The 27,999-nt window shown below is 56.6% G+C and overlaps 1 protein-coding gene across 4 annotated transcripts; it reads right to left on the bottom strand.

The window, feature by feature from the left end:
* Positions 1–704: 704 nt before the first annotated feature.
* Positions 705–26,524, bottom strand: TCTN2 (tectonic family member 2). Of its 4 annotated transcripts, none has more exons than XM_062182384.1 (19): positions 26,354–26,524; positions 26,123–26,230; positions 25,846–25,925; positions 25,114–25,303; positions 20,807–20,907; positions 13,277–13,473; positions 12,802–12,928; positions 11,947–12,088; positions 11,660–11,764; positions 10,648–10,713; positions 9,822–9,956; positions 9,507–9,584; positions 8,329–8,409; positions 7,690–7,801; positions 6,100–6,206; positions 4,183–4,336; positions 1,302–1,427; positions 1,099–1,187; positions 705–880 (listed from the first exon to the last, which is right to left on the bottom strand). In XM_062182384.1, exons 1-19 carry the CDS (start codon positions 26,433–26,435, stop codon positions 777–779), a joined length of 2,184 nt encoding a protein of 727 aa, XP_062038368.1. In that variant the 5' UTR covers positions 26,436–26,524; the 3' UTR covers positions 705–776. The 4 variants fall into 4 exon arrangements, with proteins under 4 accessions (XP_062038368.1, XP_062038367.1, XP_062038370.1 ...); XM_062182383.1 differs by having other exon boundaries at positions 25,840–25,925; XM_062182386.1 differs by lacking the exon at positions 11,660–11,764.
* Between the last annotated feature and the right edge of the window lie 1,475 nt (positions 26,525–27,999).

The raw sequence follows: 27,999 nt of genomic DNA on the forward strand, positions 1-27,999 counted from the left end.
CCAATGGACGCGCGGAGTTGGGTTGAGCGGCGCACAGGCGGCGGCGGCCGCGCGGGGGCGGGGCGCTCGCCATTAAGGGAAGAGAATCACTTTGCAAATTCGGATTACCGACGGTGTGCAAGATCCTTCTGCTACCGCGACTAAACGATCACCTGGCACAGAGAAGACTGGCAGGGGAGGGCCACGTGGTTCCCCCGGGGCGGGGCTTGAACGCCCACCCCCCACCCTGCCAGCCCCTCGCCAGGGACCGGTGCACCTGGCCCGCCGGGGAGTGATGCGCCTGGCAGGCAGGGACCAGAGCGCCTGGCGGGCCAGGGACCAGAGCGCCTGGAGGGCCGGGGAGTGAAGCGCCTGGCGGGCCGGGACCGGGGTGCCTGGCGGGCAGGAGCCCCGCCATCCTCGCTCCTCTTCACGGCTGGCTGCTTCGCGGGATCCTTTCCCCACGCTCAGCGGCGGGGTGATGTGCGCCTCTGAGGCTTTACGCCGAAGTCTGGAGCCCAGTTCCCGGAGCCCCCACCCCCGCCTCCCAGGGGCTGCACTGGCCGGAGGTGGGGTCCCCGGGGGGCGGGGCAGCTCCTGGGGTCTGCTGTGGTAGATTCCCGCGGCTACCTCTCCTGCATTTCACTGGGTGCAGGCAGCAGGGAGCATCCGGGCGGCTGGACCGCGTGCGGCCGTCAGTCACGGGACACTTCACACACTTTCGGCTAAATAAACGTCTCATTTATTAAAGTTTGCAGAGGCACGCACTTGGGGAAAGGCCTGTGGTCTCTGCGGGGTCAGGCCTGGCATATTCTGGTGCAGGGGTTACTGAGGAAGGCGGCCAGCAGGAGGAACGAGGCCAGCAGCAAGCCCTTGGCCACGCACTGAGAGTACGGCTCCCCTGAAAGACAGTGGGCACAACCGAGCGACGTCAGTCCTCGGCTCCTTACCATCACCCAGGGAGAACCAAGCCACGCAGAGTGACGACGCTAAGAGGCAACATGACCACTAAGTTCTTTACAACCTCTCTCCATTCCCTGGCATTTACACAGGACTTTTTAAATTTTTTAACTGACATAACGTAGTCGGTAACCACCCCAGAAACCCGATTTGTCCTACCTTGATAATACCCGGTCAGTGGATATAGAAGTTGTGGCCAGCACACCTCGTTTCTGGTACAGTCGTACTCTGTAAAGTTGATCTGGAATCTGAAACGTTTTGAAAGGTTACGACAGGTGGAAAGCACGGAGACTCGACTAAAGCACAGGCCTTCTACTTCTGAGTGCATACTCCCCGGCCAGCTGGGTCAGCGGCCGTGTTACCTTGTCAGAGGGCGGGGTGGCTGCGCGGGTATCTTAATGAATCGGACTGACACGCCGAGGGGGAGGAGGCCGGCCTTGTCCTCACAGGTCAGGCCACACTGGTACTGCCAGTTCACCGTGGAGAACCTGGGAGGGAAAGGTCACGCCGGCCACTCAGCACCCTTCGTTTCTAGCCTGCCAAGAACACCAAGTACCGAGGGCTTCAAAACACCCAAGGGAATATGGATTAGAAGTTTATTTGGGTGCAAAACAGTCTTCAGATCCCATGCATCAGTTTTCGGCGACATGCATTTTCCATGAACTCCTGGGGACCTGGTATGACCTTTCACGTCAGTTTTCAGACAGACCCAAGAGAGCGAAGAGCTTCGGGAGCCCCTAGGGAACCCCGCACCCAGCTCCAGCCCTGCTGCTGTCCAGTCAGCTTGGCCTACTGAGGTGCTCCGAGTCCCTTGTCTCAACAACATAACAGTAACAGTCGTGGGTGCAGATCCCCTGCGGCCAGCCCTCCGATGGCTGCCATCCGTTACCTCTGCCCACCCAGCATCGCAGCCCTTCTCTTTCCTTCTGGAAACTGCACCCAGTGTTTCCGTGGGGGACACCCTTGCCCACTCTCAGTTCCGTAGACCAGAAGGCACCGGCCTCGATCCACGTCTGGGCCCGGCACCTGAATCCCGCCAATCAGAGCGGTCTATCATCCGGCCACAGTGTTTGCGTCAGAAAGGCCCATGTGACCCAGATGCACCAGGAAAGATTTGCCCAGGTGGTTTAGGGACAGATGGAAGAAGAGGCTCCATCGATGGCACCTGGACTTGCTGGCATGTGTCTTTGCCGTGTGCTGAGGAGAACGAAGCCAAACCAGAGGGAAGAGCAGCCAAGAGATGGTGACAAAAAGGCCTGGCCACCCAGGAACTGCTGCAGGTGTGCTCTCCCAAACCTGCACCAACAACGTCCCTTCTGCTCCAGTCAGTGTGGCCTGGGGCCCTCCACTCACAAGCGGGGAGGGGTTGACACACGGGCCCTACTCCCGCCTTACCGTGAGGAGACTGCAGCGCGGAGAGCTCAGATAGCTCCCGAGGCCACAGGGAGCCCAAAAGTGGGAGCCCCTCACTGGAACCTGCCTATCTGCCTCCACCACCGGGCAGTGTCCCCTGAGCAGCGTGCCAGGCACCGGCATGGATTTCACGATGTGCTCGGCACCACGGAGCCCCAGTCACCTCCGCCACTCAGCTTTGCGAGGGCCGTGAGGCTTCCTCTGGGGCCGGCGCTGCAGCATTGTGGGTAAAGCCACCGCCTGCGTGCTGGCATCCCATACGGCCGCTCCACATCCAATCCAGCTCCTTGCTAATGGCCTGGGAAAGCAGCAAAAAATGGCCCAAGAGCTTGAGCCCCTGCCACCCATATGGGAGATCCAGAAGAAGCTCCAGGCTCCTGGCTTCAGATCAGTTCAGCTCCAGCCATTGCAGCCATTTGGGGAGTGAACCAGTGGATGGAGACCTCTCTCTCTCTCTCTCTCTGCCTCTCTCTACCTCTCTGTAACTCTGCCTTTCAAATACATAAATAAAACTTTGAAAAAAAAAAAAAAAGATTCCTCTGTAAACACAATTCCACACAGTCGTCCTGCTAACTAACAACTGTCAAACAATCGGACTCTCAGTTGGCATCTCCGGTTCTCCCTGCGCCCGCCCCTGGACCCCTCTGAACAACCGGACTCTCGGTCGGCGTCTCCGGTTCTCCCTGCGCCCGCCCCTGGACCCCTCTGAACAACCGGACTCTCGGTCGGCATCTCCGGTTCTCCCTGCGCCCGCCCCTGGACCCCTCTGAACAACCGGACTCTGGGTCGGCGTCTCCGGTTCTCCCTGCGCCCGCCCCTGGACCCCTCTGAACAACCGGACTCTCGGTCGGCGTCTCCGGTTCTCCCTGCGCCCGCCCCTGGACCCCTCTGAACAACCGGACTCTCGGTCGGCGTCTCCGGTTCTCCCTGCGCCCGCCCCTGGACCCCTCTGAACAACCGGACTCTGGGTCGGCGTCTCCGGTTCTCCCTGCGCCCGCCCCTGGACCCCTCTGAACAACCGGACTCTCGGTCGGCATCTCCGGTTCTCCCTGCGCCCGCCCCTGGACCCCTCTGAACAACCGGACTCTGGGTCGGCGTCTCCGGTTCTCCCTGCGCCCGCCCCTGGACCCCTCTGAACAACCGGACTCTCGGTCGGCGTCTCCGGTTCTCCCTGCGCCCGCCCCTGGACCCCTCTGAACAACCGGACTCTCGGTCGGCGTCTCCGGTTCTCCCTGCGCCCGCCCCTGGACCCCTCTGAACAACCGGACTCTGGGTCGGCGTCTCCGGTTCTCCCTGCGCCCGCCCCTGGACCCCTCTGAACAACCGGACTCTCGGTCGGCGTCTCCGGTTCTCCCTGCACCCTCCCCTGGACCCCTCTGAACAACCGGACTCTCGGTCGGCGTCTCCGGTTCTCCCTGCGCCCTCCCCTGGACCCCTCTGAACAACCGGACTCTGGGTCGACGTCTCCGGTTCTCCCTGCGCCCGCCCCTGGACCCCTCTGAACAACCGGACTCTGGGTCGGCGTCTCCGGTTCTCCCTGCGCCCGCCCCTGGACCCCTCTGAACAACTGGACTCTGGGTCGGCGTCTCCGGTTCTCCCTGCGCCCTCCCCTGGACCCCTCTGAACAACTGGACTCTCGGTCGGCATCTCCGGTTCTCCCTGCGCCCTCCCCTGGACCCCTCTGAACAACTGGACTCTCGGTCGGCGTCTCCGGTTCTCCCTGCGCCCGCCCCTGGACCCCTCTGAACAACTGGACTCTGGGTCGGCGTCTCCGGTTCTCCCTGCGCCCGCCCCGGACCCCCTCCCCGCTGCTCCGAGACGTGCTCGTACCTGGTCTCCACGCCGAGTATCTCCTGCTGGATGAGCCCCTGCACCGCGCCAGCCTCTGCGATGAGGATGCGCACACTCAGCTGGGCGGGGACGTCCAGGCAGAGGCCGCTGGCGCTGGTGGGCGGGTCCGCACCTGCACCGGGGGCGTCCACACCTACAGACAGGTCAAGTCAGGCTTTTCTCCTCCGGTGTTGTGACAGCGAAAGGCTGAGAAGGGAATCCCCCGAATGAGACCGCAGCCTCTACCAGGTTCTGGCCACCTCTCACCCCCTAGCCATGCGACCCCTGGAAACTGGCAGGGCCACGGGTCAGCGTGCTCGAAGTGTTTCCTAAATCAGCCACTGGGACTGTCAAAGGCCCGACAGGCGTCAAGATGCGACACAGCACGGCTCAGCTCCGCGCTCCCCGCAGCAGTCCCCTGCCTTTCCACAGACACGCACGTGACCGCGGCAAGAGTGGGATGCACAGGGAGGTGTCGCGGCAACAACCCAGACATTTAGCACCTCGCTTGGTATGCACCTGAATACCAGGAACGTGACTTCCTAATGTCTTGGCACAACAAGCAACACTGCTGGCAGAGCACGGGGCTGAAGGGAATTCATCTTCAGCCACCCGGAGGACTGGGCACAAGCGGGAGAAGCCAGCGGGGCCGACGACAGGAGGCCGTGGCAGGCGCCGAGGCGACCCTCAGGTTTCTTGAAGGTCGGTGACACCTTCCTTAGCGCACCTAAGTTCCTGGTCTTTGACACACACAGGTCAATGTCACCTCTCGTCTGCTGATTAACTGGGCTCACAGCTGCTCTTTGCTAAGCCATGATGAGATGCCAGCACCTCTGACCTCAGGCCTGGCCACGCTGGGCTCTGCGTGGCACCTTAGTCCCACAGTTCGTCCTTCTCCGATGCCTTGACCGAGTCCCTCCCTCCTCCAGGGGTTGTTATGTGCCTGCCTCACTGGCCTAGAGGCAGAGCCTGTTTGCAGAAGACAACAGAACTCTGGGCCTCATGCCCTGAGTAGGGGCTGGGTCAACACAGGGCTGCCTGGGAGCCCTCCCAGAGCCGGACAGCGGTGCGGGTTCTCCAAGCCAAAAAAGACGCCAGCACTGTGGCACACCAGGTTAAGACACGGCCTGCAGTTCTGGCATCCCATATGGGTGTTGGTTCAAGTCCCAGCTGTTCCACTTCTGATCCAGCCCCCTGCTAATGCTCCTAGGAAAGCAGTGGAGGATAGCCCAAGTCCCTGGGCCCCTGCACCCTTGTGGGAGGCCTAGGAAGAAGCTCCTGGATCCTGCCATGGACCTGGCACAGCCCTAGCCACTGCAGTCATTTGGGGAGTGAACCAGCAGCCGGAAGACCTCTGTATCTGTCTTTCTCTCTCTAACTCTTTGACATAAATCAATTAACTTTAAAAAAAAAAGAAAAAAGAAAAAAAGGCTCGGCAGGCATTTGGTGCTGTGGTTAAGAGGCTGCTTGGGATCTCTGTATTCTGTTTCTGGTCCCGGCTACTCCACTTCCCATCCAGCTTCCTACTAAGGTGCACCCCTGGGGATGTGACGGCTCCGAGAGCTGGGTCCCTGCCACCCACAAGCCAGGCCCTGATGGAGCTTCAGGCTCCTGGCTTCGACCTGCCCAGCCTTGGCTGCTGTAAGCATTTAGCGAGTGAACCAGTGGGTGGAAGATCTCTCTCTTTCTCTCTATTTCTCTGTTTCTCAAGTAAAATTTCTCTATTTCTCTGCCTTTCAAATAAAATGAATACAAACAACAAGGTTATAACAAACAAAAACAGCACCACAAAAAGAGGTGAAAGACGGAAAGCACTTCCTGTCTGGACCACAGAAAGGCAGCCTCTGGGCTCGGGCTCCAACAGCACGACTGCAGGACCAGCACACACAGGGACACACACGTGCAGCTCTGACTTACGTATGATCTCAAGCCAGCCATCACTGAGGTCGCTGTAGTCAGAGTTGCCTCTTGTTGCCACATGCGTTGCTTGTATTAGTGAACTTAGTCTTTCAACAACATTCTCCCTACAAGAGAGTAAGACAATTCACAGCTCGTGGTTAGCAGGTCTGGCCCAGAAGTCCTTAACAGTCAGTGTCCAACTGTGCTTGAAAGGAACCTGAGTCGGAAAATTTAGTGAAGACTCAGGACTGGAACTGGACCTCCCTCCTTTCCTGTATTATCTATATCTGTCAATCTCGCTGCTTCTCAAATACATGAACAAGATTTTAAAATAAGGGAAGGGAGGGGCGGCGCTGCGGCGTAGCTGGTAAAGCCTCCACCTGCAGTGCTAGCATCCCATGTGGGTGCTGGCTTGAGTCCAAGCTGCTGTGCTTCCAATCCAGCTCACTGCTGTGGCCTGGGAAAGCAGAAGACGGCCCAAGTCCTTGGGCCCTTGCACCTGTAGGAGACCCAGAAGAAGCTGCTGGCTCCTGGCTTCAGATCAGCACAGCTCCAGCCATTGCGGCTGTTTGGGGAATGAACCAGCAGATGGAAGACCTCTCTCTTTGCCTCTGCCTCTCTGTAATTCTGCCTTTCAAATAAATAAATCTGAGAGAGAGAGAGAGAGAGAAAGGGGACCCCACATTGTGGTATAGCAGGTTAAGCCACTGCCTGCAACACTAGCATCCTATATGGGTGCAGGTTCAAGTCCCAGGTGCTCTACTTCCTATTCAGCCCCCTGCTAATGTGCCTGGGAAAGCAGCAGAAGATGGCCCAAGTGTGTGGGCCCTGCCACCCATGTGGGAGGCCCAGATGGAGTTCCAGGATCCTGGCTTCTGCTGGGCCCAGCCCAGGCTATTGTAGCCATTTGGGGAGTGAATCAGCAGATGGAAGATTTCTCTCTGTCTCTCCCTATCTCTGTATTCTGTCAAGTAAATAAATAAATCTTTAATAAACATATAAACAAAAAATGAGAGAGAAAGAGAGAGAGAATGGGAAGAGACAGGTTGGAAGACCAAGTAGAAACAATTCAAGGACTTTTTTTAATGACTAAAACGGCTTCAGCCCCAGGAACGAGGACTGTTTCCTCCACACTGACATTGAATCAACTCTAGCACAAGTTCCTGTTTATTCACTATCATTTTTATATTTTTTAAATTTTTAGTTTATTGGAAAGGCAGCGACAGAGAGAGACTGACAGAGAAAGATCTATTCATTGTTACACTCCCCAGATGCCCACAACACTCAGGGCTAGTCCAGGCCAAAGCCAGGAGTTGGGAACTCCATCCAGGTCTCCCACCAGGTAGGGAGCCCACTTGAGCCATCACCTTCTGCCTGCCAGGGTGCACATTAGCAGGAAGGTGGAATTGGAGACAGAGCTGGGACTTGAACCCAGGCACTCCAGTACAGCATGCCAGCATCCCAAACAGCGCCTTAACCGCTAGGCCAAACACTGGCCCAACTTTTACAAAGTGTTCATTCGTATTCACGTCGTCCTCCTCATGTGTGCAGTGAGTTAACTTTAATCAGCCATTCAGGACGCGGACAGCTCACCAGTGACACACTCACCGGAGCGCGGTACAGTTCTCACGGATCCCGACTTCTAACAGGCACCCAGACGACGCATCTTCTCCAAATAAAATGGGTCTCAAAGTCGCCGACGTACACAAACCCCTTCCAGCTGTAACAGGAAAAAATTATCATCTCTTTGCTTTTGCTGAGTAAAAGGCTCGTTCCAAAGTTTCTATTGACAGAGAAAAGAATGAGTAGAAATCAAGTTCCCAGATTTTGAAAACTGACATCACTGTTGCTCTGGTCCTTCCTGTACCACGTTCCAGGACCACGACCAGGGTTTCCTCTGAACATGACCCCGAGGGCCTCTGGAAGATGTGGCTGCTTCCCACCGATGCACAGACTTCCCACCACTCAAGGTGAAGCTACTCTCATGCCCCAGCCAGCACCACGCGAGGCTACAGGCGGTGACGACAAGGGACTCTCGGGACAGTCTCCTGCTGAGTCATCTCTTTCTGATAACCAGCACTCCAGGTGCAAACAACGGGAACGTTCCTTAAAGCCAAGACAACTGCAAAAGCACGGAAAACCGCCACCCGCCCCTGCCCGAGTCTGCTGCGCTTTCAGGGAACTGATGACTTGATCCAAACACGGCAATGCTCCTAATTCTAGCTCACAGGGCGGCTAACCAATTACCTGGCTGCCAGACGTATAAACTCGTGACATTATTTAGCCTGTCGGTGTTCAGAGCCCGGACAGGCCTGCCAAGCTGGTAACCTAGACAAACACAGCAAGCGAGAATCAACACCTTTCCTCCCAGACACGGTTATCCTCAGCTTCCACACGCAAGGCTGGCGTTCCACACTGGAGTGCAGGCTGGGGTACCAGCTACTCCGCCACCAACCCAGCTTCCGGCTAACACACCCGGGAAGGCAGTGGAAGACGTCAGCAGGAAGCTTAAGTCAGGCGTCATAGGTGTGTTCTGGACCCAACATGGGACGGGGGCATTCCAGCTGCATCTCAACCACTAGGTAGATGGCCTACGCATTCCCCCTTTTAATATTCTTTTAATTCTTTTTTTATTCTTTTTTTTTAAGATGTATTTATTTACTTATTTATTTGAAAGGCAGAATGACAGAGGGAGACAGAGTTCACATCTCCACGGGTTCACCACCACCACCAAATGGCCACAACAGCCAAGTGGAAGCCAGGAGCCAGGAGCTCAATACTGGTCTCCCACAGGGGTGACAGGGGTGGCAGGGGCCAGAGCACTTGGGCCGTCTTCTGCTGCCTTCCCAGACACATGAGCAAGAAGCTGCATTGCAACCAGGGCAGCCTGGACTTGGACTCGGACCAGCACTCTGATGTGGGACGCCAGCCTCACAAAGCTGCGGCTTAACCTGTGCCACACCCCTCCCCCACTTTTACCGTTCTTAATCAGGCAGTGATTAGTGCTGAAGGAGCTAATGAAGGTTGTTTTTAAAGAAGCTCTTCTTCTGCATGGCTTTGTTTGACGTCGTATGTAGTGATTCAGGGGCAGGCATTTAGCCTCGCAGTTAAGATGCCTGCAGCTCACGTCAGAGCACTTGGGTTCCATCCCTGACTCCAGCTTCCTGCTGGCGGGCACCATGGGAGGCTGCCACCCTCGGAGGACTGTGTTCCCAGCCCCCGTTCCAGCCTCAGCCCAGACCCAGCTGTAAGGCATTTGGGGAGCGAACCAATGGATGGGCATACACTCGCCTGCATCCTCTCTCGCACATGCTCTTTAATAAGTAAAAGTTTTAAAAAAGATTTTAAGTTCATGGAAAATGAGTATTGTGAACAAACTCTACATGGACCTCAACATCTCTTCACACCAGAGGCCACCGTCTCACCTGGATTTCCAGAATATTCCTTCTCGCCGCCACTGTTATAACTTAAAAACTGCACTGTAAACCTCTGTGTCATGGTTCCTAGAAACAAAACAAAACAAAAACACAGTGTGCGCTACTCCACTCGGAAGGGAAGAGTCCCCCGTGGTCCTACTTTATTTACCTTAAAATTTCATTTTGACACACACACACAAAATGCTGCCTCTTTGATTCATCATAAAAAGACACCAGAGATGGCTCTTAGTTTTATGTATCATAACGACGAGAATCTTGAAGAAAGAAATAAACAGAGGCGTCTCGCGCTGCCACCAGAGTTACCTTTCCAGGAGGCACTGACTTCCGCCCTAATGACTCTAACGTTCACTTCACTGATTGTATTGTTGTTCCATCTGAAGACGTAATGCTCTTCCACGGTCACGTTTCTGGGGGCGGACCCGTTACCTAAGAGTGTTTCTGCAAGTATAAGAACACATTCAGAAACGAGAGGCCCTCCCGGAGCTCACGTCTGCCTGGGCACCGGCCACCGCCTGCCTCTCCCCAGCTCCCTAGCGCAGCACGTCTGTGAAGGAAGCGGCAGTGCCCAGCCTCTCTATCCCACCACAGCGTCCTCGGTGAGATCCGTCCCCTTCCTAGCACCCAGCTGAGATGTGGCACAGAGCGCACCCTCAGGGAGAGGCCTGTGGGATTTCAGAGGCCTCCCCTCCCAGCAGGGGCCAGCGAGGTGCCCCCAGCTCTACTGACACCTGACGAAGTAAGGGGTACACTGGGGAATTCGAACACCTTGAAAAGTAAATAGTACCCAGCATTGAAAACAAAGCCCTGGTGATGTCAGCCAACTGTAACCCATGTGACTGCATCACAATTACAAAGGCTAATAATCTAAGAAAGCAAGAAGTAAAAACATCCTGTCCTAAAGAATCCCTTAATGATGTGACAAACGCCCAAGGCCTGCAAAGGAGCCGGCTCAAGGTCATGGGAGCGAGTCTCAAGCAAGCAGGACACACAGGACAAAGAAGAGACGGTGCTACTGCGATGCCTTCTGACTAGCATGAACCAACTCTATGTCTTCCACTACGTATGGTGCTTGTAGGAAGGGACCCACACCCTCCTGTAGAAGGGACATGAAAGTGTAACACGAAAATACCTGTAGTGCTGATGTATTTGCCCAGGTCAGTTGCTTCCTCGTAGGTTACTTTTGGAGTAACTATGCCTAAAAGGAAACAGACATGAACTTCCTGGGGACCACACAGCCTGTGTGACCAGAGGAAAGCTGACCAGGCAAATACGGCCGCTGCGCCTACCCCGTGTGCCAACTGGGAAACTCCCCTCCACCATCAGTCATGGCGAGGGGGAAAACCCTAAAGTTGGAGACAATAACCTGGCACGCCTCCCTCCCGAGAACCCACAGGAGCACAGCACCGGTGGGAGCGGCAAACAGTCTGTGGGTCCCTCAAGACACCATGTTAGCACTTGGCATGGCAGGTGCATCCCTGTGTGTCCCGCCAAGGGAAATGAAGACACTGTCCACACGCAAGCTGCCTGCGGTGTTCACAGCGCCACTGTCCGTGAGAGCCAAAAGGTGGAGACACCAAACACCCACCAGCTGACAGACAGACAAATACCATGTGGCCTGGCCACGCGCCCGCTCTGACTCCACCGTCGGTGGGATGAAACATTGACCCGTGCTACCACACAGAGGAACCGCAAAACCATGACGCTAAGCCAAAGACACAAAGGCCACACAGAGGGTGCCTCCGCTGGTGTGAGATGTCCAGAACAGGCAATCCAGGGGTGGGTCCGAGCGCAGGGGAGAACGAGGGTGGCGGTTCAGGCCGCAGCTTCCTCTGGGCTGGACAGAGGTGATGGCTGCACAACACTGTGCATGCCGCCAGTGCCACTGAGCTGTGCACTCTGACGTCACATGAACCTTGCTTCAACCTTTAAAAAAGCACTGACAGGCCGGCGCCACGGCTCACTAGGCTAATCCTCCGCCTGTGCGCCAGCACCTCGGGTTCTAGACCCAGTCAGGACGCCAGATTCTGTCCTGGTTGCTCCTCTTCCAGTCCATCTCTCTGCTGTGGCCCGGGAGTGCAGTGGAGGATGGCCCAAGTGCTTGGGCCCTGCACCCGCATGGGAGACCAGGAGGAAGCACCTGCCTCCTGGCTTCGGATCAGCACAGTGCACTGGAAGTGGCGGCCACTTGCGGGATGAACCAACGGAAAAAGGAAGACCTTTGTCTCTCTCTCTCTCTCTAACTCTGCCTGTCAAAAAATGAAAATAAAAATAAAATAATAAAAAAGAATAAAGAAGCACTGATAAACACGACGCCCTCTACGGCGTGGAGCTTTTCCCAAGGAGAACACCTTCCTCAGTCAGCCAGAAGTGACCGATGTGCTCACAGCATCCTACTCCACCCTACTGTTTCCAAACTGACGGAACATACCTCCTACGGTCCCATTCCTTATCTTCATGTTGATGGTTCCATCTCGCTCTTGGTATGCTTCCAGATGGGTGGTGCATCTGACATCAAAATTCTGCAGGAACGCCACTGGGGCATTCTGCATACACTGGCCGGCCAGGGACACCTGGGGTAGGGGACAAACCCACAGCTACGGCCTCTCTGCCGGCCAGGGACACCTGGGGGTAGGGGACAAACCCACAGCTACGGCCTCTCTGCCGGCCAGGGACACCTGGGGGTAGGGGACGAACCCACAGCTACGGCCTCTCTGCCGGCCAGGGACACCTGGGGTAGGGGACAAACCTGGCAGCTACGGCCTCTCTGCCGGCCACAGCAACAAGTCAGGGAGTCTTACCACTGTCCTTCCTGTTGCCTGCTCCTACTGCTGAAACCTACTGCCTAGATCACTGACAGACTGACCAGCCTGAGTAGAATACTCAATGAATTTGCTAATCAAGGCATGGAAGCCACTGACTGAGGAGTCACAGCAAATATTACCTAATAAAAACAAAGAGGACTAGACATGAAGCCGCCACTGGGGACACGCACCACCTATCACAGTGCCTGGGATCCAGCCCTGCCTCTGATTTTGATTCGGTTTCCAGGATCAAACGCACACACTGGGAAGGCAGCAGGTGGTGGCTCAAGGATTTCAGTCCCTGCCACCCAGACAGGAGATCTGGATGGAGCTCCTGGCTTTGCCCAGCCTCGGCTGTTGTGAGCATCAGGGGCATGAACCAGCATACAGAAGCTCCATCTCTACCTCTCTCCCCCTCTCTAGAACCTCTCTCCCTCTCTCTGTGGCTCTTTCAGATAAACAAAGACAGTGGCCACCCTTACCTGTGGAACGGTAAGGTATGCCTTATCCAGAGTCACGATGGCGTCTCCTTGTTTGTAACCAAAGTGCGAGGAGTCTTTTGGCTCAGTGTGCAGATGCACTTGCGAGGCAGCGTGGGGTCTCTGGGAGCTGCGAATCAGTGAGACGGACTTTGACTGACACTTCCAGGAGTCACCTGCTAAAACACGGCTCTCCTGTCCGCCCTTCATGTTTGCAGATACGGAAATCCCAACAGCGCGGAAGGTTACAGACCCAGGAGCCCCTGCCCGAGAGAGTCACGGACCAGCTGTGTGTGTCGTCGGTCCACTCACTCTCAGTGAGGCCCAATTCCCTCAAATACTTCACGCAAATCGAGCTGCTGACGGAAATCTAGAAGCGAATCCTCAACGCGAGGACCCCCTGGAGAGGCACTGAGAAAAACATGGCCAGAGGGACGAGCGGCTAGTGGGGCTGCAGAGTGCTGCCCTGGGCACTTACACAGAGCCGTGATAGAAGTAGCCGAGGAAGGGCGAATTGGCCAAGGGCGACTGCACACAGAGCAAGGGAAACCAGTCCGGGACCTGCTGTGCCGACCCAGCGGAGCAGAGCTGGTCAAAGAGAGGACTGACGTCCCCGCCGAAAACACCGCTGAGACAGGACTGCCCGAACAGCTCCCGGACCTCCGCCGAGCACTCCTGGAAGCAGAGAAGAGCGGCAGTGAGCAGGCAAGGCCTTCCCTGGGCCTCCCGGCAGGCCAGCACGGATAAACAGCATCTGTGTCATCTCACAGTGCTTTCACCAGTTCCAGAATTTCCTTCACAGACCCCCTAACAAACGTGAAGCCTTCAAGGGAACCCCAGCTTGCTGGGAGCCTGAGAGGTGCCCCACATAAAGGAACAGAGCAGACCCCAAATGGGGACTCCAACAGAGGACACGCAGCCCAGAGAAGCCTAAGGACATTCAGAGCTTGGGCAGAGTTCCTACGCCACAGTGCCGGGCAACACAACCCATTCACTCACCATTTACCTACTCATCCACACCTGCCCGGTTTCACAAAGGATGGCGAGACTGAAAACTTACAACACGGCCTCAATCCTTCACCTGCTGAGGGTACAACAGTGATCTGCTGGCTTGTTTAACTGGGGGGGGGGGGGGGGGGGGCGCAGGTGGTTAAATTTTTTTGATTTTTTTTTTTTTTTTTGACAGGCAGAGTGGACAGTGAGAGAGAGAGACAGAGAGAAAGGTCTTCCTTTTGCCGTTGGTTCACCCTCCAATGGCCGCCGCGGTAGGCACGCTGCGGCCGGCGCACCGCGCTGATCCGAAGCCAGGAGCCAGGTGCTTCTCCTGGTCTCCCATGGGGTGCAGGGCCCAAGCACTTGGGCCATCCTCCACTGCCCTCCCGGGCCACAGCAGAGAGCTGGCCTGGAAGAGGGGCAACCGGGACAGAATCCGGTGCCCTGACTGGGACTAGAACCCGGGGTGCCAGCACCGCAAGGCGGAGGATTAGCCTATTGAGCCGCAGCGCCAGCCCAAGATTTTTATTTATTTAAAAGGCAGAGTGATATGGAGGGAGAGATGGGCATCTTCCAACCATTGGTTCACTCCCTAAATGGCCACCATAGCCCAGGCTAGTCCAGGCTGAAGCCAGGAGACCGGAGCTCCATCTGGCTCTTCTGTGTGGGTGCAGGGGGCTAAGCGCTTGAGCCATCTTCTATTGCTTTTCTCAGGCCATTAGCAGGGAGCTGGGTCAGAAGTGGAGCAGCTGGGACCTGAACTGGCACTCTGATGTGGGGTGCCGGCATCACAGGTGGCAGCTTCACCCACTGTGCCACAACACCAGCCCCTAAATTTTGTTTTAGTTTATTTACTTGAGAGAGACATGGAGAGTTTCCAACTCCTGGTCCACTCCCCAAGTGCAGTGAGAGCCCAGGCTGGGCCGGGGTGAAGCCAGGAGTTGGACACTCAACCCAGGCCTCCCACGTGGATGGCAGGAACTCAGCCAACTGTGCTACCACAGCTGACTCCCACGGTCAGCAGGAAGCTGGAGGCGGAGCCAGATGTGGGTGTCCAACCCAGGCAGTCTGATGCAGGATGGCGGCGTCTTAGCCACTGGCCCAAATGCTCGCCCCCGTTCTACCGTTTTAAACAAGAGCAATTTGAACAAAAAATTGTGTCCTAAGTGACAGGTGCGGTGAGCTGACGATGTCACTGGGCAGGGAATCCCAGTGGGGCCGGGGCTGGTGCTGCAGTACACACGTGTCAGTCAGCGAAAGGCACCTGAAAAACACCAGGTGGGCCGGCGTGGGGGCGATGTGGGCTCGCATTAACACACACCCTACTCTCTCCATTCCTAGTCTATAAAACCAACCACGGCAGCACACTTAAAACGTTGCTAAGAGGGTAGATCCTACGTTGAGTGCTTCTATCACAAAAGGAAATAAAACAGCAACAAAGGAGTGGGAGGAAATGTGGAGGTGACAGACAAGCTACGGTACGGATTGTGGTGATGGGTTCCTGGGTGCACTTACCTCCACACACACCAGACTGTATACATTAAGTAGCTACAGCTTGTCAGTTTAAAAAATAAATATTTGTGGCCGGCGCCGTGGCTCAATAGGCTAATCCTCCACCTGTGGCGCCAGCACCCCAGGTTCTAGTCCTGGTTGGGGCACCGGATTCTGTCCTGGTTGCCCCTCTTCCAGGCCAGCTCTCTGCTGTGGCCCGGGAGGGCAGTGGAGGATGGCCCAAGTGCTTGGGCCCTGCACCCCGTGGGAGACCAGGAGAAGCACCTGGCTCCTGGCTTCGGATCAGCGTGGTGCGCCGGCCACAGCATGCCAGCCGCGGCAGCCATTGGAGGGTGAACCAATGGCAAAAGGAAGACCTTTCTCTCTTTCTCTCTCTCTCACTGTCTACTCTGCCTGTCAAAAAAATAAAAAATATATATAAAAAATAAAAATAAATAGATAAATATTTGTTCCCCTAGTGGGGGCGTGAAAACCCCAACCACGTGTGACTGCACTCATCCAAACACAGAGTGATTCAGGTACCAGCAAGTGTGCTTCATTCCATCTGCATTCCTCTCCAACCAAAGTAAGAACTTAAAAATACCTACCCATCCTGGGATTAGGCAACAGTTTCTAAAATATGACACCAGAAGCACAGAGCAACAAAAGAAACATCTAGATTTCATCATATTAAAAAATCTGGGCCGGCGCCGCGGCTCACTAGGCTAATCCTCCACCTTGCGGCGCCGGCACACCGGGTTCTAGTCCCGGTCGGGGCACCGATCCTGTCCCGGTTGCCCCTCTTCCAGGCCAGCTCTCTGCTGTGGCCAGGGAGTGCAGTGGAGGATGGCCCAAGTGCTTGGGCCCTGCACCCCATGGGAGACCAGGAGAAGCACCTGGCTCCTGCCATCGGATCAGCGCGGTGCGCCGGCCGCAGCGCGCCAACCACGGCGGCCATTGGAGGGTGAACCAACGGCAAAGGAAGACCTTTCTCTCTGTCTCTCTCTCTCTCACTGTCCACTCTGCCTGTCAAAAAAAAAAAAAAAAATCTGGGTTTTAAAAAACACCAACAAGAAAGTGAACAGCTGGGCCAGCACTGTGGCTCCGCAGGTTAAACCACTACTTTGGACATCGGCACCCCTTGTGGGCACCAGTTGAGTCCCTGCTGCTCTGCTTCTGATCCAGCTCCCTGCTAATGCTCTGGGAAAGCAATGGAAGATGGGCCAAGTATCTGGACCCCTGCACCCACATGGGAGACTCGGATGGAGTTTCAGGCTCCTAGTTTCAGCCTGGCCCAGTCCTGGCCATTGTGGCCACTTGGGGAGTGAACCAGCAGATGGAAGACCTCTCTCTGTCTCTCCCTCTCTCTCTCTCTCTCTCTCTGAAACTCTGCCTTTAAATAAACAAACAAGTAAGTTTGCAAATGCTCTGAACAGACCTTTCTCCAAAGATACACAAAACACAGTAAGCACACAAAAAGTTCAACACCATTGCCACTAGAGAAATACAAATAAAAATCACAACGAAATTCTACTTCACACTTGCGGGGATGCTATAACCTAACCCAACACCAGACACCAACAGCACTGAGGACACGGAGAAACTGCAACTCACAGGAACTGCTGGAGGGGACAGACAGTGGTGCAAGAGCTTTGGAGAACAGTTCCCCAAAAAGGTTAAACACAGCCACCCAGTGGATCCGCCATTCCTTCCGGGGTCTGTACCCAAGAGAAACAGACAGAGACAGCCACACAAGCACTGCACACCAGGCTCACGGCAGCATTGCTCACGACAGCCACAGTGAAAACAACGCAAACGTCCTTGAGCAGACAAGCGGATATGGGGCTGGCACTGTGGCACAGAAGGCCAAGCCTCTGCCTGCAGCGCCAGCATCCCGCATGGGCACCAGCTGGAGTCCCAGCTGCTCCACTTCTGATCCAACTCCCTGTTAATGTGCTTGAGAAAGCAGTGGAGATGAGAGGACCAGGACATGGGGGCACAGGTGCTAACAGGGGGAACCAGAGGACAGGGCATGGGGGCACAGGTGCTAACAGGGGGAACCAGAGGACAGGACATGGGGCACTGGTGCTAACAGGGGGAACCAGAGGACAGGACATGGGGGCACAGGTGCTAACAGGGGGAACCAAAGGACAGGGCATGGGGGCACAGGTGCTAACAGGGGGAACCAGAGGACAGGACATGGGGCACAGGTGCTAACAGGGGGAATCAGAGGACAGGGCATGGGGGCACAGGTGCTAACAGGGGGAACCAGAGGACAGGGCATGGGGGCACAGGTGCTAACAGGGGGAACCAGAGGACAGGGCATGGGGGCACAGGTGCTAACAGGGGGAACCAGAGGACAGGACATGGGGCACAGGTGCTAACAGGGGGAATCAGAGGACAGGACATGGGGCACAGGTGCTAACAGGGGGGAACCAGAGACCAGGACATGGGGGCACAGGTGCTAACAGGGGGAACCAGAGACAGGACATGAGGGCACAGGTGCTAACAGGGGGAACCAGAGGACAGGACATGGGGGCACAGGTGCTAACAGGGGGAACCAGAGGACAGGGCATGGGGGCACAGGTGCTAACAGGGGGAACCAGAGGACAGGACATGGGGGCACAGGTGCTAACAGGGGGAACCAGAGGACAGGACGTGGGGGCACAGGTGCTAACAGGGGGAACCAGAGGACAGGACATGGGGGCACAGGTGCTAACAGGGGGAACCAGAGACCAGCACATGGGGGCACAGGTGCTAACAGGGGGAACCAGAGGACCAGGGATGGGGGCACAGGTGCTAACAGGGGGAACCAGAGACCAGGACATGGGGGCACAGGTGCTAACAGGGGGAACCAGAGACCAGGACATGGGGGCACAGGTGCTAACAGGGGGAACCAGAGGACAGGGCATGGGGGCACAGGTGCTAACAGGGGGAACCAGAGGACAGGACATGGGGGCACAGGTGCTAACAGGGGGAACCAGAGGACCTGGGCATGGGGGCACAGGTGCTAACAGGGGGAACCAGAGGACAGGACATGGGAGCACAGGTGCTAACAGGGGGAACCAGAGACCAGGACATGGGGGCACAGGTGCTAACAGGGGGAACCAGAGGACAGGACATGGGGCACAGGTGCTAACAGGGGGAACCAGAGGACAGGACATGGGGGCACAGGTGCTAACAGGGGGAACCAGAGGACAGGACATGGGGGCACAGGTGCTAACAGGGGGAACCAGAGACCAGGACATGGGGGCACAGGTGCTAACAGGGGGAACCAGAGGACAGGACATGGGGGCACAGGTGCTAACAGGGGGAATCAGAGGACAGGACATGGGGCACAGGTGCTAACAGGGGGAACCAGAGGACAGGACATGGGGGCACAGGTGCTAACAGGGGGAACCAGAGGACAGGGCATGGGGGCACAGGTGCTAACAGGGGGAACCAGAGGACAGGACATGGGGGCACAGGTGCTAACAGGGGGAACCAGAGGACAGGACATGGGGGCACAGGTGCTAACGGGGAACCAGAGACCAGCACATGGGGGCACAGGTGCTAACGGGGGAATCAGAGACCAGGACATGGGGGCACAGGTGCTAACAGGGGGAACCAGAGGACAGGGCATGGGGGCACAGGTGCTAACAGGGGGAACCAGAGGACAGGACATGGGGGCACAGGTGCTAACAGGGGGAATCAGAGGACAGGACATGGGGCACAGGTGCTAACAGGGGGAACCAGAGGACAGGACATGGGGGCACAGGTGCTAACAGGGGGAACCAGAGGACAGGGCATGGGGGCACAGGTGCTAACAGGGGGAACCAGAGGACAGGACATGGGGGCACAGGTGCTAACAGGGGGAACCAGAGGACAGGACATGGGGGCACAGGTGCTAACGGGGAACCAGAGACCAGCACATGGGGGCACAGGTGCTAACGGGGGAATCAGAGACCAGGACATGGGGGCACAGGTGCTAACAGGGGGAACCAGAGGACAGGGCATGGGGGCACAGGTGCTAACAGGGGGAACCAGAGGACAGGACATGGGGGCACAGGTGCTAACAGGGGGAACCAGAGGACAGGGCATGGGGGCACAGGTGCTAACAGGGGGAACCAGAGGACAGGACATGGGGGCACAGGTGCTAACAGGGGGAACCAGAGGACAGGGCATGGGGGCACAGGTGCTAACAGGGGGAACCAGAGGACAGGGCATGGGGGCACAGGTGCTAACAGGGGGAACCAGAGGACAGGACATGGGGCACAGGTGCTAACAGGGGGAATCAGAGGACAGGACATGGGGCACAGGTGCTAACAGGGGGGAACCAGAGACCAGGACATGGGGGCACAGGTGCTAACAGGGGGAACCAGAGACAGGACATGAGGGCACAGGTGCTAACAGGGGGAACCAGAGACCAGGACATGGGGGCACAGGTGCTAACAGGGGGAACCAGAGGACAGGACATGGGGGCACAGGTGCTAACAGGGGGAACCAGAGGACAGGGCATGGGTGCACAGGTGCTAACAGGGGGAACCAGAGGACAGGACGTGGGGGCACAGGTGCTAACAGGGGGAACCAGAGGACAGGACGTGGGGGCACAGGTGCTAACAGGGGGAACCAGAGACCAGCACATGGGGGCACAGGTGCTAACAGGGGGAACCAGAGGACAGGACATGGGGGCACAGGTGCTAACAGGGGGAACCAGAGACCAGGACATGGGGGCACAGGTGCTAACAGGGGGAACCAGAGACCAGGACATGGGGGCACAGGTGCTAACAGGGGGAACCAGAGGACAGGACATGGGGGCACAGGTGCTAACAGGGGGAACCAGAGGACAGGACATGGGGGCACAGGTGCTAACAGGGGGAACCAGAGGACAGGACATGGGGGCACAGGTGCTAACAGGGGGAACCAGAGGACAGGACATGGGGCACAGGTGCTAACAGGGGGAACCAGAGGACAGGACATGGGGGCACAGGTGCTAACAGGGGGAACCAGAGACCAGGACATGGGGGCACAGGTGCTAACAGGGGGAACCAGAGGACAGGACATGGGGGCACAGGTGCTAACAGGGGGAACCAGAGGACAGGACATGGGGGCACAGGTGCTAACAGGGGGAACCAGAGGACCTGGGCATGGGGGCACAGGTGCTAACGGGGGAACAAAGGTGACTGCAAACAGGTACAGGGTTCTTGTTGGGGGTATAGGAAAAATTCTAAAATTAGATGGTCGTGACAGCTGCACAATTCTACAAATCATTGAAAAACCGTATTTCCTTCCTTTTATGTTTCCTAAAGGCTTGTAAATAAATAATATTCAAATCAGCCTCTCAGTGTAAGTTTAATCTTCACAATCTTGGCTTCACCCAAAGATAGGTTTTTTCCTTCTATTAACGAGACTAAACACTCAATGGGAAAGCAATGTGCAACACGAAATCCAATCCCAGTTTTGAAAGACCACCCAATAAACAGCTACTGACAGGGAACTGTGGGTACTGTGCCCCTGTAACCTTTGTACTCGGTAGTGAACGTACCTGGTCACAACAGCAGCGGATGTCACAGGCCCCGGCTGTCAAATTACAAGGACAAGGCCCCAGGGGCTGATACACTTGGTTGGGAATAACAGTCACATTCTCTGCAAAGCATACAGAATAGAAAAGTTCAGCCATGAACCTCGGACAGCGCATTGTCACGTCCTCCGCACTGAGCGGGGACGCAAGACGCTGCATTTCCCCTCACCAGTTCCAAACATCCCACGATAAAGAATTTCACAAACTACGCATGAACCACATCTGAGTCCTGTATTGACCCCATTAACTACTGTGTCTACCGCATCTACTGCTCCCAGAAAAACCCGCATCCAAGAAAACACGCCGGTTACGATGAACTGAAGAAGTCACGGTTGACTGGCTGATGAAAAGTTGTAAGTTCAGATAAATGCATGGCACTAGTTCTATTTTTCAAAACACTGAATATCCCTTTTCATAACACAGAATGACATTAAGCATCTACTCCTTCAAATTCATTACCTCTTTTTAGCTGACCAAACCGAAGCCTTGGTGACATTTTAGCTTGTCCGGAACCCACCTGGCCACAAGCTCCTACTTCACTATACTACATCCCCAGTGTCAAGTCCCTCCCAGACCACAAACCCAAATCTTCACAGCAGATTCTGCTGCAAGGATGAGGGAAATTAAGTCGAAGGGAGAACGTCAGGGGATTTTAGCTTGCAAGAAATTAACTATTCCAGCCAGTCTGAAGCATCCGCCCCCTTGGGGTCTCCCCTCTCTGAATTGAGAGTCACAAAGGTCTTTCTAAAAATACAAGGTATGCCATATCCCTTTGCTGTGGAAACCCCTGGCCCCACTCCGCCTGTCCTTGACACCTCCATCTTGCTCTTCCCTGAGGATCCCTCACTCTCAGGGAGGAGAGACAGGTAAATAGATCATGTGACCGGAAAGGAGTAGACACCATGACGGATTCGTCTTGGGAACCCAGGAGGGCACCTGGAGCAGAGAAAAATACAAGCCCACAGCATCCAAGGGAGATGGCCCAGGTAAGAAGCCACTGAAGAGGGACCGAAACTATGGCACAGCAGGTTACAGCTCGGCCTGCAATGCCAGCATCCCATGTGGGCACCAGTTAAGAGACCCAACTGCTCCACTTCCCATCCAGCTCCATGTTAATGTGCCTGGGAAAGCAGCAGACAATGGCCCAAGTCTTGGGCCCCTGCACCCAGGTGGAAGACCCAGATGAAATTCCTAGCTCCCAGCTTCAGCATGGCCCAGCTCCGGCCACTGTGGCCATCTGGAGAGTGAACCAGACGATATCTCTCTCCCTCTCTGTCTGTAACTCTGACTTTCAAATAAATAAATAAATCTTGGGGCCAGCACTCTGGTGCAGTGGGTTAAGGCCCCAGCCTGCAGCACCAGCATCCTATACGGGCGCCAGTTCGAGGCCCTGGGAAGGCAGTAGAAAGGACCTCTGCACCCATGTGGGAGACCTGGAAAAGGCTCCTGGCTTCAGATCAGCTCAGCTCTGGCTGTTGTGGTCATCTGGGGAGTGAACCAGCAGATGGAAGACCTTGCTCGCTCTCTGGCTCTACCTCTCTCTGTAACTCTGTCATTCAAATAAACAAAATGAATATTTAAAATAAATAAATAAATAAAGCTTTTTTTAAAAAATAAAAGGAAAACCAGAAATTGCCTTTTCTGTAAGACAGATGAGAACTCAGCTGGGAAAGTTCCGGCTTTGGAGGTGGAACACTTTGAATTCCAGAATGTTCGCTCTGGTCAACCCTGGGCAAGGTACAGACCTGCCTGAGCCTCCATGCTCCCTCTTGAACTCCCCTGACCAGCGCAGGAATTAAACAAGACAAGGTGTGCAAACGACCTTACATACAGTAGGTGCTGAATAAATGCTGGTGCCACCCCCTCTCATTTCCAACAGCCTGTTTAAGAGTCACACAGGTGAGATGGGAGTCAGCAGGGTAGACAGAAGACTCTGGGTGAACATTAAAGAGGTTCCCTTTGGGGGAGGAGCATCATTACGGTATCGTTCCCCGACACCTGCTCTCACTGATCGTGTGCCTTGCAACAGATCTAAGCAGAGCGTCCATCATCCAGGTACTCTTCACATGCCAGAACCCCTCACCATTTCCCCAGTTTCTAAATAAAATGGTTTTCAGGAAAAAATAAATCTAGCATTTTGCTTACACCACCCCCCAAAAAAAAAAAAATTAAGATGATATTTAAAAAGTAAAGTCCTCACTCTCACTCAGCCCCTCTCTGCCCTCACATCGCCCCCAGCCTGGCTGGGGTATGCTGGTTATCAGCTTCCACAGTTCACTTATACCCACAGATAGGTGCTTTGATTTCTGCCTCCTTTTTGACAAAAGATGTCAGGCTGTTTGTGGCTCCCTGCACCTGCCTTTCTCACTGAAGAACTGCTCTCGCGCTCTCCCCAGGCAGTGTGCTGAGGGCACCGCCGGCAGCTGAGTGGGCCTGGCCTGTCTCCTCCTAGCCCTCCTCAAGCAGCAGGAGGCCATGGGGATGGGGCGAGGGATGCCACCTAGGGGTTCTTCCCTACACGGGTCTCCTTAGATGGACGTGCCTCTGCTCTTAGCGGTTACCTGAGAGGGAGGCCGATGCACAACATGTTCTCACGTCCAGGAGCACACACGTGTGCACATTTCTGGAGCACGGGTCCCAGCACCAAAAGCCAGAAAGGAGTTAAGAGCCCAGCCAACATAAGAGACTGGTTAACTAAGCAACGGGACGTACACACATCCACATGTAGTCTACCGTGCGGCTGTGAAATGAACGAGGTGACCCTACCTGTGCTCAAATGAACAATCTCGGAGCTGCATAATCTTCAAAAACTACAAACTCCGGAATCACGTTAGTGTGGTATCGTGGGTTTCTTGCTTGTTTTTTGTTTTTTAGGGAAGGAATACATGTTTCTCTAAGCCTAATCAGCAGACTTACTCAAAGAAGGGGAATGATAAGTCAAAAGTTTTCACTGAAAACCTAGTGTTTTTCTATAACCTCAGGAATCTTCATTTTTTATTTTTTTCTTCTTAAAACAGAGCTAGGGGGCTGGCATTTGGCATGCGAGGTAAAGCCTCCGCCTGCACTGCCCGCAGACCACATGGACACAGGTTTGAATTTCGGCTGCTCCACTTCCCATCCAGCTCCCTGCTAATGCACCTGGGAAAGCAGCAGAAGATGGCGAAGTACTTGGGCCCCTGCACCCGCATAGGAGACCCAGAAGAGGCTCCTGCTCCTAGCTTCAGGCTGACTATTGTGGCCATGTGGGGAGTGAACTAGCAGGTGGACCATCTCTCTCGCGCGCTCTACTTCTATTTGTGCCTTTCAAACAAATAATATTTTCCTTTTTAAACAAAAAGGCAACATTGGGGCCAGCGCTGTGGCACAGCAGATTAATGCCCTGGTCTGAAGTACCGGCATCCCATATGGGAGCCAGTTCTAGTCCCAGCTGCTCCTCTTCCGATCCAGCTCTCTGCTATGGCCTGGGAAAGCAGTGGAAGATGGCCCAAGTCTTTAGGCCTCTGCACCCATGTGGGAGACCCAGAAAAAGCTCCTGACTCTTTCCTTTGGATCAGCGCAGCTCCAGCCGTTGCGGCTGTTTGGGGAATGAACCAGCAGACGGAAGACCTTTCTCTCTCTACCTCTCTCTGTAATTCTGTCTTTCAAATAAATAAAATAAATCTTTTTTTTAAAAAAGGCAACCTTACGGCCGGCGCCGTGGCTCAACAGGCTAATCCTCCGCCTTGCGGCGCCGGCACACCGGGTTCTAGTCCCGGTCGGGGCACCGATCCTGTCCTGGTTGCCCCTCTTCCAGGCCAGCTCTCTGCTGTGGCCAGGGAGTGCAGTGGAGGATGGCCCAAGTGCTTGGGCCCTGCACCCCATGGGAGACCAGGAGAAGCACCTGGCTCCTGCCATCGGAACAGCGTGGTGCGCCGGCCGCAGCGCGCCTACCGCGGCGGCCTTTGGAGGGTGAACCAACGGCAAAAGGAAGACCTTTCTCTCTGTCTCTCTCTCACTGTCCACTCTGCCTGTCAAAAATTAAAAAAATTAAAAAAAAAAAGAAAAGAAAAAAAAAAAGGCAACCTTAATTAAAAAAAAAAAAAAAAAAAAAACAGCCATGGGTTCAACTCATGGAAACAAATTTTACCTACTCCCAAAAAGGATTTAAGACAGCTTACAAAGATGCTAGCAGTGGAGCAAGATAAAACAAACCTTAACCAAACAATCCAGTGAAAACCTCGGCAATGAGACCACACCAGGACACCCACGATAACGGCTCACGGGATCCTTGCCTGATGCGTGTGGCGTCAGGGAAGAGTTGGCGTAGATCTCCACCAGGATGAGCACGTGTGCTAAGCAGGTGGCGTTGTGAGCCGCCGACACCAGGAGGGTCTGCACCAGGCACGGGGACTCGGGGAAGGGCTCTGTCTCCCAGGAGGAACACGGGCCTCCCTTCCATCTGACCGTCACCTCCAACGAGTCCTGGAAGAGACAGACCGCTGTGCCTTCAGAGCCAGGGGACCCCAGCACTTGTAGGGGTGCCTCTCGGAAAACAGCAGGGAAGCAGCCTCAGCCTGGGGCTGCTGCCTAGGACCACGGACCTCGCTCCCACGCCTCCCTGAGCCTCTGGTGATGCGCCGTCTGGCACAAACGCTACCCACAGTCTAATTCAGCTAGCATCTTCCTGGTTTCCCCATCGTCCTCCGGGGCTGTCCCCTGCGCCCCCGGACCCGGGGATGTTCTTCCTTGGGCCCAAGTGCAGCGGGTGGAGGCCTGGCGCCAGGGTGGAGGCCTGGCGCCGAGAGGACACACGGCTCCAAGCTGGGCACCATCGGTGGCTCGAGAGCTTCCTACAGCACCAGGCCCATCTGAGAACTGGCCGTCTCGCGGGGAAGACGCGGGCCTCGGGCTGTGACAAGGGCACGGCCGGGTCCCCCAGCCCCGGGCTGGACGGGTGCCCTTCCAGTTTCCCCACATTCAGAGCACGGAGAACGCCGCGCCCTGCCCGGCCAGCGCACCCTCACCACAGCCGGGGTCGTGGTCAGGCTCCAGGCGGCCGTCTCGTTGCTGGGCGGCGATCCGCAGGCCGGGCCCGGCAGCATTCCTGGCGGGGAGAAGCGCAGAGGACCACGCTCAAGCCAGCGGCCAGCAGTCCCCGCCGCGGGACCCCGTGTGTGGCCCTCGGCAGGGGGCTCCGCCACTGCCGCGCCCAGCGTGCGCCCGGCTCCCGGGGCGCCCTCAGCACCGGTCCCACGCTTCCTCCCCGCGCGTGGGCAGAGCCGGGGCCCTCGGCCTCTTTACCCGCCTCGGCCTGCAGCGCGGCCAGGGTCACGGCCACATCCTCGGTGCCTCCGACCAGGGTCGCGCTGACCGCAGGGCCGGACATTCGGATCAAAGACGGGATGAAAACTGGAGGGGAAGGAAAGGGACGGCCAGGGGTCACTGGCCAGGGCGCCCAGGCTCCCGGGACCCGCGGCAGCCCGGCCCCGGCCCGCAGCCCGGCCTCCTCAGCCTCCGCGCCGCGGTACACACCCAGGTCCCCCCGCAGCGGCCTCAGTGCTCCCTGCAGAACAAGGAGCCCCAGGAGGAGAGGGGGCGGCGGCGGAAAGCCCATGCCTGGGGCTTCATGGGCCGCGACGCTCACAAGCAGGGAAGAACCCGGCGGCGAAGACACGGCCGCCGCCGCCCGGGCGCCGCCATCTTGTCAAGCGCACGCCAGGAGCTATGGCAACCACCAATCGACTTCCGGCTGGCAGAAGCAGCGCCCCGTGATTGGGCCAACGGAGAAACAGCCCGCCCCTGAGCCGGGCTCAACGCCCCGGCCACGCCCACCAGGGCGCGCCACCTCTCGAGGCCTCAGATTCGATGAAGTGAAGGCTCCTGGGGTCAGGCCGATGTCTGACGTGAGGAGCGCTCCGTGACCACGTCTGACGTGAGGAGCGCTCCGTGACGACGTCTGACGTGAGGAGCGCTCCGTCACGCTGTCTGACGTGAGGAGCGCTCCGTGACGCTGTCTGACGTGAGGAGCGCTCCGTGACGCTGTCTGACGTGAGGAGCGCTCCGTGACGACGTCTGACGTGAGGAGCGCTCCGTCACGCTGTCTGACGTGAGGAGCGCTCCGTGACCACGTCTGACGTGAGGAGCGCTCCGTGACCACGTCTGACGTGAGGAGCGCTCCGTGACCACGTCTGACGTGAGGAGCGCTCCGTGACCACGTCTGACGTGAGGAGCGCTCCGTGACCACGTCTGACGTGAGGAGCGCTCCGTGACGCTGTCTGACGTGAGGAGCGCTCCGTGACGCTGTCTGACGTGAGGAGCGCTCCGTGACCACGTCTGACGTGAGGAGCGCTCCGTGACGCTGTCTGACGTGAGGAGCGCTCCGTGACGACGTCTGACGTGAGGAGCGCTCCGTGACCACGTCTGACGTGAGGAGCGCTCCGTGACGACGTCTGACGTGAGGAGCGCTCCGTCACGCTGTCTGACGTGAGGAGCGCTCCGTCACGCTGTCTGACGTGAGGAGCGCTCCGTGACCACGTCTGACGTGAGGAGCGCTCCGTGACGCTGTCTGACGTGAGGAGCGCTCCGTGACGCTGTCTGACGTGAGGAGCGCTCCGTCACGACGTCTGACGTGAGGAGCGCTCCGTGACCACGTCTGACGTGAGGAGCGCCCCGTGACGACGTCTGACGTGAGAGCGCTCCGTCACGATGTCTGACGTGAGGAGCGGGCCGGTGCCCGGGAAGCCGCAGAGGTCGTTCCAGTCCCCGTGAATTTCCTTAAGTCCCGCGCGTGGTGCTTAGCGCCGTGGCCAACAGTGAACGCCAAATGGTGTCTGTCACCGTTATTCTTTTTTATAAAAAAAGATTTATTTTAGCTGCAGTTACAGGGTCTTCTATCCACCGGTTCACTCCCCAAACGGCCGCAGCGGCCGAGCAGGTGCAGGGCCCAAGCGCCTGGGCCGTCCCCCACTGCTTTCCCAGGCCGCTAGCTGGGCACTGGATGGGAAGGGACGGGGCAGGTGGGCAGCCGGGACTCAGGCCAGCGCCCAGATGGGATCAGCACCGCCACGGCGCCGGCCCCCACTGTGCTGATAGAAACCCAGCCTCCTGAAAGGGCTCCGAAAGGCTGACCCCTTGTTTGTCAAAGGCCTTGCAGCAGCCAGGAGGAAGCCAGGAACCAG

The sequence above is a fragment of the Lepus europaeus genome, chromosome 23 (assembly GCF_033115175.1).
Source record: "Lepus europaeus isolate LE1 chromosome 23, mLepTim1.pri, whole genome shotgun sequence".
NCBI classification, from domain to species: domain Eukaryota; kingdom Metazoa; phylum Chordata; class Mammalia; order Lagomorpha; family Leporidae; genus Lepus; species Lepus europaeus.

What these genes read in the sequence shown, in the direction of transcription:
- TCTN2 (XM_062182383.1), bottom strand. Translation starts at nt 26,435, where the DNA reads ATGGGCTTTCCGCCGCCGCCCCCTCTCCTCCTGGGGCTCCTTGTTCTG. An exon ending in GGAATATTCTGGAAATCCAG is followed by an intron (nt 8,410 to 9,506) that starts GTGAGACGGTGG and finishes GTGTTTGTCTAG; the next exon opens with GTTACCAGCTTGGCAGGCCT. An exon ending in TGGCTGGCTTGAGATCATAC is followed by an intron (nt 4,337 to 6,099) that starts GTAAGTCAGAGC and finishes ACCTGTCTGTAG; the next exon opens with GTGTGGACGCCCCCGGTGCA.